Below are 12,337 nucleotides of genomic sequence, written 5' to 3' on the forward strand. Positions count from 1 at the left end.
TTTGTCCTGACCCGTTCTGATTTTATTTGCCCGGTCTTCCTGCCTGCGCTAATGCACTCAACGAAGACATCGCGCGTTAAACGACCGAGAGAAAAACATTGCTTTGTTTAAATTCCCGTTGCTGTAATCATTTATAATGGAGTTGTCGTTCAGGGGCGAGCGTTGTGTTTACCAAGTTTGCCACGAGTTGTCACGCTTTGGGTCTGCTCTTTATATTTTTTTTTCTGCATTCAGACCTTTCTTAAAGTCTTTTTCCTTCTTATTATTTGAATTCCATTCGGTGAAAAAGAATATCTCAGTCGCAAAATTGAAGTCGCGGATTCTGTTATCAAACGAGAGATTCACGGTGTAGCACAGGTGATGACGGCCCGTTAACTGAGTCACATCCGTCGGCGGCAACCTACTTGTATTTGCATTCAAAGTCAATAGCATGTGTTTAGAGATGATTGATTCTGTGAGAATTAAACAGAAACCTGAGGCAACATGCTATAGTCCATAACATGACATAGCAATCCTGAATCAATGGACGAGCAGAATCCTCAGTTACAATCTATATATAAGACTTAAACAAACACTCTCCTTTTCTTCACTCCCCCATCCAAAGCGGGATTGACATAAGAATCAATGGAAACTTTCAAGGGGAAAACACTTTCCATTCTTTCCTTGATAGAATTTTTGATTAATCATCATGATTTTAGTTGGGTTTACGCAAGATGGCCGATGCCTTTAAGATAGAAGAGAGGGAAAAAAAAAAAAAAACAACGCGTGCAGGCTTTCACACAGACCGAGACAATCGTGGAGATACGCTAATGGATGCAATCAACGTGCGTAGCAATATTTAGCCAAGACACGTCGGGCAAAAGGTTGATGGATGGTAGGGCACCTATTTAGATATATTTCCCCCCGCACCAAGAGTAACGAGCAGATTTTGTCAAAATAGATTAGTTCTCGTAGCATTCAACTGTGGAGAAGTCAAAAAGCAGACCGCGGGGATATTAATGTGAGTGTGTGTGTGTGTGTGTGTGTGTGTATGTGTGTGTGCGTGCGTGTGTATGTTTTCAATAATGCCTGCTGGCAATTCAATATGAAATGAAACGATCCACTAATCAGTATTGCTGCATTACATTTTACAAGAGAGAGAGAGAGAGAGAGAGAGAGAGAGAGAGAGAGAGACCCCTTCACCAGATGATTGTGAGTCAGCCTATAGATGGGGATCTTGCAGAGATTACTTTATCAGTCTAATTATTTTTTTTTTTTTTGGTACAAGCTACCTTAATTTGATGACTTGCTTATTAATCAGAATTTACCGACGGTAAGTCATCATCTCAAATTAATGCAGAAAAGAAAACATGCAAAGTTAAGTCATCATCTCCATTGCACAAAAAACGAGGAAAAACATGAAAGTAACTTAATAACATGTGAATTCAAAATACACTCAGGGTTTTGTTTTGTTTCGTCTTTCTTTCACATATATATATTTTTTTTTGTGAGAAAGAAAGATTATTGATATTATGTTGCCGTCTGTTGATATCGCAGGTTGGAAGTTGTCTTTCCAGTGAGACTTGAACCCGTTGCTTCCATCTAGCTAGACCGCGACACGACCACTAGGCTGCAGTGGATAACGACTATGTCACGGCGCTCAAGAAACGAATGCGCATGGGTGTCTAAGAAAAGGAGAAACGTTCAGCGTGTATATATAATGAAAGAAGCTCGAGCTTCCGATCTTGAGAGCAGTTAGAGCACCGCAAAGATTTGTATGACAGTCGAGCGGACAAAATTAATCCCCACCAAATCATGCAACTCCCCACTCCACGCTGTCATGACATTTATAACTTCGATGATGTGATTAAAAAAAAAAAAAAGAACCGAAACGAAACAAAGCATGATTGTTCAGGGACGTTCGCGAAGGAGGATTTCGTTTTTCCCTCTACACATGGCTCAGTCTCTTTCTCTGTCTTTCTTTCCATTAAGTCTTGTAGAATGAAGAAATTTACCCTGGGTGAATTATTGTACTTGCATTTATGGATCCAAGAACGTGCGAGTGAGGCAGGCAGTCTCATGTATGACGTCAAAACCGACAAGATCGTCAGATCTACCCGAGATCGACAAAGACAAATTGGGAAAAGAGAGAAAGAGAGAGAGGCAGGAGGAGGGGAAGAAGAAAACCACAATGGCAATGAAGTAGAGATCACAGTAGACAATACCAAAGATCCCTCGGCATAATCGTGAAAGGCAAAGACAATTAACCATCATCCGCGCGACCGCGCCGAGATCAGTGGATTGCGGTCTGTTGCCCAGACAGCTTTGCCAGTGGTGTAAGTTGCAATAATTGCAGTTACCGCGGTAGCAACCACAGTCGCTACCGATCGGTCCTTGACTGATTCCATAGTAACTACACGTCATGCAGATTCAGGTTATGGTAATCATAAACTTCTTTCTGTCATGGACCCCAAACGGAAATTAGGAATAAGAAATCATGATAGCATATTTAGACTTGACTGCTGTGACATTAGACCAGTGCGCTGACTGAGGTATGATTATGATCCTACCAATCGACTGAATTCAAGCCACGAGTATAGGGCTATCGAGATTATCATTGGTACTTTCTTGTGAGGTGTAACGATGGTTGCCAACTTTTAATATGAGAACGAGAAGAAACAGGGGACACAATAGGTGTTGCCGGAAATTATAAAATTTTGAACTGAAAGGGGCATTCCAGACTATTTTTAAAACTTCACATCATGGAGCACATAAATCAACAGCCCCATGTATAGATTCGTGGAATTTAGTGTGGTCCATGAGCAGAGAAAACAATACTCCGAAAATACTTCGAAAAACTCCGAAAAGAATGATGACATAGAAGCCTCACATGTTTCGGAAATGTAGCAATGTAATTCTATTACAATATCACGTGCTTAACAAGTTCACCAGTGTAGCATTTATGCATGCTTTCTTCCTCTGTTCTTCTTCCTTGAGCCTTGCATATGGAGTGCAAATTTATACGGGCATTTCAATCTTCAATAAACAGACTTTGCGTACACGGTGAATTCGATCGTTTTCTGTAATCCGTTGCATAATAAAATAAGCTTCTTGAACGTATCATCCTATTCACCATATTCATCTAAGCGCGAAGAAGTTGCAGTATGTAGAAGACATCATGTTAGTCTCGTAATGAGAGGAATCAAGCATGGTGCGACACAGACCGTTGAGGGCTCACCAAGGGCGACTTGCCACGGGTAACAATCAAGAATGTCGAGCTATACACCAGGTACAAAAATTAATCATTATCAATGTGGTAGAGGCACACAACGGGAAAATGATATAAGAATTCTACATATATGTGTGCTATAGATTATTTAACACACAGACACACACAAAATGTACACATGATTATGCATCCACACAAACACGTAAATGTATGAGAAAAATATACTGATAATAGAATGTGTATAGGACTGACCCTACTTTTTGAGGGGAGCATCTCCGAAGAAAATAATGATGTTTTTGTTACAAAAGGACCCATGCAGGATTTCACGTGTGGCTCTAAACATGAGCGGATACCGATAGAAATTTAAACATGCTATCTATTAAAAAAAAAAAATCGATCGATGGCATGGTATAGTGCACTATACCACGAATGACGTCACGGTATTGGACCTTTTTCCCCTCGTCAATCATTTCGTTGTTATTTTCAATATTGTCATCATTAACATCACAACAATATATCACCTTATTGTTTGGACACACGACGCTTTACATACCAATTACTGAACAGGATCTATCAATGAATGATACCACAACGACTATTCTGTATATTTAACTTTACTTCAATTCGTTTTCATCATTATTTCTGGTCAGACTGTACAAGGAAGACCCGAGCATACAGGACCTCTTCCCGTCCTTCAAGGGAAAGACAGAACAGCAGCTGCGAAACGACATGGCCTTCGAGAACCAGGCCGTCATGATTCTGAATGTCTTCGACGAGGTGATCGAGAAGCTGAATGACGTCGACTCGGCGATATCGCTGCTGAAGAAGACAGGAAAGAAGCATTCCATGATAGAGGCCGACACAATGATGGTAAGATGAAATCGTACGTCTTTTTTATCTTTCTGTTTTCCTCAACAATGAGCCACTTTTCCTGGTTGTAAAATGTTTTGTGTTTATAGTAAAAAACCGTTTCATTGCGAATACGGTGCAAATTTTTCTTTCGCCGTAAACGTGACGTTTTGATGAGATAGTAAAATTTCACTTCTCATCTAACATTCGTTCATAAACCAGCAGGGCCACCTGTTTCAGATAGGCTTCTCAATCACTAAATAGAGGCCGCTAGCAAGGAGGGCATTCGCTATGTCCATTCATTACGACAACATAAGTAGGCCTACATGTCATCTACAAACGCCGCGGCCTTGCTTGCATTTTCCGTGCGTGCGTGCGTCTATTATGCGTTTGTGAGTGCGTGTGCGTTTGTCTGTCTGTTTGTCTGCCAATCTGCATATTTTTTTTGACTAGTTGAGAAAGGGGAAGGACGACGATGATATTCATCTCGCTGTACCTCTGATCTGATGAATAAATCAGGGAGTGAGTAACTCATAGTAAGTACATTGTATTATGAAGATTCTCACTTGCTGTAAAAGGACACCCTCATCTCCGAGCGAATGCATTTAGAATGATATGCGTGGTCCATCGATGGCGATGCAGCGTGGAAGCCTGAATTAAACACGCCGCAATATCGAACAGAGTTAGCGAGCGGAGTGTCTTTCATGTATGACCATAGAAGTTGATTTTAATACATCAGTCAATATAGGGCTGTCTGTATAGGAATTACTTAGTACGTTATAACATGACAGTGATGATAGTTTCACACTTCTAAAAGGAAAAAAACAAAAACAGTTATACCGGCTTTAGTATCAGGTGTGTTCACGAACAATCTTATCTACGTATGTTTTGACTTTTTTTTAGATTACTGATACCTATCGTTCCGTTCATGACACCATACATGACGTATCGTGTTAAGTAAGCTGACTTTTTCTTTTTACCCTTTCAACCGAGGAAATGAACACTGATTAAGATAGACTTGTGTAAAGAGAATTCCATCACACAATTAGAGTTTGTTCTTTTTTTTTTTTTTTTTTTTTTTTTTTAGTACTAATGATTAGCCGGCATTCCATGTGCTTGTATGTTTGTTGACATTTTCCATCTTACAAGATGGCTCGTGTATAGTCCATGTTCAGCTGCACTAGCTGGTCTTCCATGGGGTCCAATTTTGAGGCGGACCACTTCACCGGGCTACGTGCCCTGCTCTTTGCGATGAATGAATGAAGCGGGATCTTTTGCGTATAAGTGGGTTGTAACTCTCTGCAAGTTCAAGTTGATTTATTTCACTTTCAACAAACAAATAATTAGAAATACAAAGAAAGGCTCATGTACACAGACGTCATGGAAATCAGTACCATAATGCGATGAACAGAATAACATTGTAAAAGAGATACAGGTAAATTATCAACAGAGATACAAATAACTGTTACGTCACTGTGGTAAATGCATAAACAATATTGCTGGAAATGGAGGGGACTGCTAAAAAGCAGAGCTTGTAGAATGCAGTCCCCTCATAGAGAAAAGAATATAACAACAACAAATTTCCCTAAGCGGTAGCAAAAAAAAAAAAAAAAGACAGACAGAGTAATACACACATACATGCACACATACGGACGCACATTAACAAACACATGGCGGCTCTCTTGTAAGGAAAGATTGATGAGAGGATAGAAAGATTAGTAGTGATGAAGGTAGTAAGTCCGAGGTGGACAAGGGGGGGGGGGAGGAGAGGGAAATGGTGGGTCATAACCAGGGCACTGGAGGCACAGAAGCACGGGCTCGCTGATGAACAAAGAGTAGTGAGATTAACGAAGCAACAACAACTTTGAAAATCAAAAGTAATAAAAGAAGAATGAATTATTATGCTGCATACGAAGTTTTTAAATGATTCTTTAACTTCAAAGAAAATGTATAAAAATTTAAAGCTTCTTTTATATTATTATCAAGAGAATTCCAGAATTTTGGTCCAGAAAAGGAGAATAAAGATTTTGCAAAAACTGTCCTAGTCAAAGGCAAATGATATTCATGGGATTGACGGGTTGGATATGCATGAACAATTTCATTCTTTAAAAACATGGAATCAAACACAAGGGGGAGAGAGTGGTAGGTGAGTTTATACATAAATTGTCCTAATTGCAAACGATAGAGGTCATAAATTTTCAAAATATTATTTTCGTGGAATAAATTATTAGTATGACTTCTCCACGATTCGTGACAAATGATACGAAGAGCTTTTTTCTGCAATAATAATATTCTTTCTGTATAAGTAGAAAAAGTGTTTCTCCATGCGAGTATCCCATAATTTAAGTGAGGTAGTATCAAAGTAGAATATAACATAAAAAGTACATTTTTGGGAAGATGAAATTTTACTTTGTTTATAACACCTATATTCCTTGAAATAACACGACATACAGAATTAATATGAGAACCCCAGGTAAGTTTATTGTCCAGAATCAAACCTAAAAATTTGATGGAAGAAACTTCTTCTATGACCGTGTCTTCCAGGAAAATATTTCTCGGTAAATTTTCCAGCGAATTACAGAACAGCATGCATTTAGTTTTTTGCAGGTTTATTGATAATTTCACTCTCTCACACATTTTTTTTGTTGTCTCACACATTTTCTTTTTTAGTTTTTTGCAAGTTTATTGATAATTTCACTCTCTCACGCATTTCACTCTCTCACACATTGATAACTCTTTCACACATTAAAGACCAGTTTGTAGTTCCACTTTGCGCATGAGCAGTAAAAGGTCATTTGCATTAGTACAAATAGGCGCGGTGGCTTTGAAATTCACTGAGATAAGCATCTGCGGTGCAATGATTATTCATGTTATCCTAGCAATTCTGCTCGCCAGCACATCCACCTGACAGAGAGCCTGGTATTATGGCAAGATTAACAGAAACAGTTTGTTTAAGCGTGCAATACAAAACAAAGAAATGGATGCTTCCCCGAGTTGACAGACCATTCTGGTCACCTGGGGCCCGTTTAAGTTGTCATAGATGTGACAAGCTACTGAAATCTTTGCATCTGATTGGCTGAGAGCAAATTTGTCATAGAAATGTGGCAGTTGTCACTGATGACAAGATTTATGAAACGGGCCGGTCTACGCAAATTCATTCTTTGTTTGAACATGAATACCATATTGTTACGTGCTAACGACTATTTTTTTTTATCTTCCCTCGCTTTTTGTTATATAGGAATTGTGTCGATGTTAACGCACGTTATATTGTATAGTAAAAAAAAAAACAACAACAACAACATCAGACGCCTTTTATTTCTTCTGTCATTGACTGTTGTCAAGAATGTTTGTTTTTGTGATGTCGAAACATGCCAAGCGACTTATGAAAAAAAAAGAATGTTTTTGTTAAGATCATAAACATCCACAATACCACCAAAAAAAAAAATTCAAAAAAAAAAATCATTTCTGGATAAGGGGACAGTCTCTGGTCCGATTTTGTTGTGTTAATCGCTTTGAAAGTTTCGACTCCTGTGGTGCGAAGATGTGCAAAATATAAAATTGTCATTGTGAGCCCGCCGCCTGCGTCACAATCCGGGCAAACACATTTAAGCATAAACATACATTAGCAGACTGTCTTCAAATCAAATTGCTTCGGAAGTTATGCTGCCGGCTTCCAGAAAAAAAAAAATCTAAAAAACAAGAAAATGGAGAAAAGTGTCTTCATCGAATCCAGAATGATTCAGAATCTTCACATAAAAGAGGAAATCCTCATCAACTGCATTGACCTCGGGCGGCTGATGAATCATTATTGTTATCGAAATCGGAATTCTTTCCTCTCACAAAGTAATTGAAGATTAGATGATGTCGTGAGATAACGCTGCTTCAAGATCGAATTCAATCCTTTGAAGGGTCATCGACTTCAACACTTCGCTGATGCACCACTTTGCAGACAGATGTCATTAGCTCTTTGTAATGATAGAGAAGAGATGAAGGAACAGCGGAAACACCGTGTGTTTAATACTGACGAATGACCTCTGATTTAATTTTGAAATAAAAAATGAAACCTCGCTCTTGAAGGAACAACCTTTAAGCAGGTTCGCATCATGGAAGCTTGAATTGAGGACGTTAACTTGAGTGGACACGAAATCTTGAACAGTAACTTTTGCGTACAAGTAGCATCATCGTCATTTTCAATACGTGGAAGGGGGGGGGGAGGAAATGGAAAAGCAACTCAAATATTTTGTTATGGTCGTGTAGTAGACGTATGATCCTATCAAGAAAGCAAATTGTAATAAATTTTGTTACTTTGATAGAGGGAATCCCCAGCAAGAACGTGTTTTTCCTCTCAAGTGGGCGTGGCAGTCATTTTGAGTAACTTAAACAATCGACGAGAACGTGCGTATATACACATAATACTTCGGAGTGATAATAGCTATGAAAATAGAAGGCATTATTGTTGCCATAGAATAAATACTCCGATGGTCTCGTACAAGACTAGCTGCAGTGACAAGTGTCGTGTTCGTGTTAGCGATAGGCTTTGCCATCAGCATTGTCACCTGATTCATCATAGCTGCTGCTGAGCGATGCATTAGGGAATTAGAACCATAAATATGTTATAGCACTCGGACATTTATGAGAAAGAGATAGCATTTTATCACCAGATTACGATCTCGGGGCTGTTAACGGTTTGTAATAATCACTCCATGAGCCCACTGATGATTTTCGGTGACGTCGCTCAACGTGCATTTCTCTACTAGACGAAGCTTTAAAAAGTGTAATGCCCCTCAGTTCTTTGTCAAAGTATTATAACGTATTATGAATACGTTCTCCGCCATCATTCACTTTGGATTCATGGTCACAACGAAGCATTTACATAGCAACAAAACAATAGAAGAACGTTTGAGCTTTAAAAGACTGAAAAATAGAATCATATGCTCTTCCATCCCCCCCCCCAAAAAAAAAGGAAGTAAAAGACAAACCCGTTATTCGTTATTCCAAAGGTTCGTTAGTACGCTTCTTCGTTTCATTTCGCATTAACGAGCCTTTTTTTTCCATTTTCGGATTAACGAAACTGTGGAATAATGAATCCTTTTTCATTTTCGGATAAACGAACATCCAGGTATTGATAATTTGTGTGTTTCAGAATTACGAACCTTCAGAATAGCGAAACTCAATTTATTTTCGAATTGACAAACCATCTTAACAAAGAACATTACCCCTCCTCATGCCAATAAGTGTCATCATACATAATCCTTCAGAAATTAAAAGCATTGCATGAAAATTCCCCGCTATCACTTTGCGATTGTTTGCTAGCAATACTATGTGATGATAACTTGTAGTCACTTTGAGAAGTTTTCTGTCACCGGCAACAACAAAGAAGGAACCAATTTAATTGACGTCGCGAGTATCCGATGAGGGTAAAGGGTGAAGGGTTTTGTGTTTGAACTGTTTCTTTGTTGCTGTTCATTAAAGGTGAGCATCGAGTTTGCATTTTGTTTCTCTCTCTCCATAAGCAATATCACAGATTTTGATCGGTATCATTTAGAGATCGCGGGAAAATGAAGGAGCTAGCCTTGTATTGAAAACCGTTAAACATGTCAGACTGCTTAATACCGAGCAGCGGCACTACCAACAGAGCTCGCGCTAATTTATGCAAGCGACAAGTACCAGTGTCTCACCACTGAATTAATACTTATAATACAGTAGTCTCCATTGAGACATGTTATATGAATGAATGTGGATTTACTTAGCAAGACAAACACACGCACACACACACACACACACACACACACAAATTACTTTTCTAGCATTATGAAAGAGCACTTGACTAACCGCTTTCAGAAAGAAGGGGGAATAATTGCCAGTATCAAGTTGATGGAATGTGTAATTTTCATTAAAAAATGAATTTTTGTGGAATTTTCTTTATATTTTCTTATATTGTTTTCACTCATACGTCATAACCTCTATGTAGTCTCCTCATCCAGCGGTTCCAACACCCAAACTTTAAGAATTCATAACTTTTGTTTTTGTTTGATATATTTTAGATACTTTATTTTCTGCAAATCAATATACATAAATTACATAATTATGAACATGTGGGAAATGTACAAAGTAAATTTAAAACAGAGTCGTTTGACTTGCATAAACAACGATATAATAGGAAATTAATGATATAATATACATTATGCACGTATATGCAGCAGGGATTACAATAACAATTGTAGTTAAGACATGTAAGAAGCGATTATGCAGAGGGCCGCCATTTGCATCGATTGTCCGATTTTCCTCAAACTCCCTCAAACTTTCACTGATGTGTTCTACTAATGTTGTTGCTTTCACTCAATCCACGTTGCTTTTTGGGTTTTGGTTCCCTTTAACTAACATCAAAGAACAATCCACACTTCCCCCTTGGCAGTGCTATTCGGTGTCTGTAATAAGAAGAGCTGGTTAATGAATTGTGCACGTTTTTTGTTTTTTGGGTTGTTTTTTTTTTTCGATCCCTTTCCCGGACACGGTTCTCTGAAATTTCTCAGAAAAGGGGAGAGATAAAGTAATAGATAAATGAACATAGATGCATGAACACAACATACATGTAAGATACAAATGCAGCTACTATAGGAAATTTAACCTGGCTCTGTAAGTGCCAGTGGTTGAATGAATTAAATTATATGCCATATCGGATTCTCTTTGTCATTGTGGGTGGGAGAGAGACTTGATTTATAATTTCTCTTTTGAGTTTTGTTTATGATAAGCCAGTTATCCCTGAGAGAATGTTAATTTCCAATACTACTAATATTTGACTTAGTTTGCTATAATTTATATCTGTCAATGAAAATGAGAAAACAATAACAACAACAACACACAAATAAATCGTGTCTTGGGGCTTCAACGTTCACAAAAGCTTAAAGAAACTGTATGGTACAAACACATGATGTTGATGTGTTGATTCATGGTACCCTCAATATCACTGAAGTGGTCAAATGAATATCTAAGTATGTATATATTTCATAATAATTTGCTTGCTACTTTTCGTTAGACTATACTTTGACACGCCCACAAAAAAAGTCCTTCCAAACCAAGATTCTGCCAGTGACGTCATCTGTCAATCATTGCCAGAGAACTAATATGATGAACAAATGATATTGGGATGTTCAACCTTTCCCTATAGATTGAGCATAACTTTCATGTTTCCACGTTACTAATAATGATTAACAGAAGACAGAGTGGAGAAACATGCGAGTCATGCATGTTCGGTCTACATACAGGCGAAGATGCATTTCGCTGTCTTTTTAAAATCATAAGAGCATACCTTAGTGATATATGATTGAAAGATGATGGCGCTCGTAGAATATTGGCTCTTAGATTTTTTATTTTTTTTTTTGTGTGTGTGTGTGTGGGTGTATCCAAGTTATCTGAAAAAGAAGTCAAAAATATCACTGCACATATTATATGACATATATTCATATATTCTACTGGCCACAAAATTGATGATCAAGGTATCATTATTATTATACCAGCAACACCCATTTTCAATGCACGGCTTCTTTTATCTACACTGTATATCTGAAGGAATACATACAGTTTATATACATAGTCAGCCTTCCCGAGACCTTTTATAATAATAACGGTTCTTTTTAACGCCGTGGCATAAAATGAATTACCTAGAACTCATCTGTGAGAATTATAACGCAATGTCGAGTAATGGTTGAAAAGATCAAATTGTGTGAATTTATAGAAATACGAATTAATGACAAAATAAAGCATTGAAATATAATAATTACCGCATTGAGTTACAGGTTTATGTAGAAGATCTGTATTTATTCGAAGCTGCGTTGGGAAAAAAAGTTTTATGATATCTAATTCGGGGTCAGGCGCAGAGAAAAACAATATTCAACGTTACGAACGTTTTTCCTGTTATCATTTTATTTGAATTACTTCACAAAGAAAAACAAAAAGCACACACTATATCGGTCTTATTCTGGAAAACTTCTCTTCGAGCTATGTCAGTAGCTTGTTAACGTTGCTATTTTGATTGCTCTGTAATTGTCAAAAAAGATCTTATATAACTTCAAGATCGCGCCGATCAAACTTCGTAATAATTGAACAGCGTTGTCACGATGTCTATGAATTTACACTAGTGATATGAAAGTCTTGAATTTCAGCAAATAATAGGAAGTCTTCCTTTTTTCAACATTAATTGACTAAATTACTACAGTTTACGAACTCGTGACTATATTTATTCATAGGACTTGTAAACCAACGGGAATATATTTACATATT

The 12,337-nt window shown here is 37.8% G+C and overlaps 1 protein-coding gene across 1 annotated transcript in view; it reads left to right on the plus strand.

Moving 5' to 3' along the window:
* LOC140228615 (globin-like) overlaps positions 1-12,337 on the plus strand; it is a 65,482-nt gene that overhangs the window by 37,581 nt on the left and 15,564 nt on the right. Inside the window, exon 2 of the mRNA XM_072308862.1 lies at positions 3,859-4,078. Coding sequence (XP_072164963.1) covers positions 3,859-4,078 — 220 coding nt within the window. The remainder of the gene's footprint in view (positions 1-3,858; positions 4,079-12,337) is intronic.

The sequence above is a fragment of the Diadema setosum genome, chromosome 1 (genome assembly GCF_964275005.1).
Source record: "Diadema setosum chromosome 1, eeDiaSeto1, whole genome shotgun sequence".
Taxonomy (NCBI): Eukaryota; Metazoa; Echinodermata; class Echinoidea; order Diadematoida; family Diadematidae; genus Diadema; species Diadema setosum.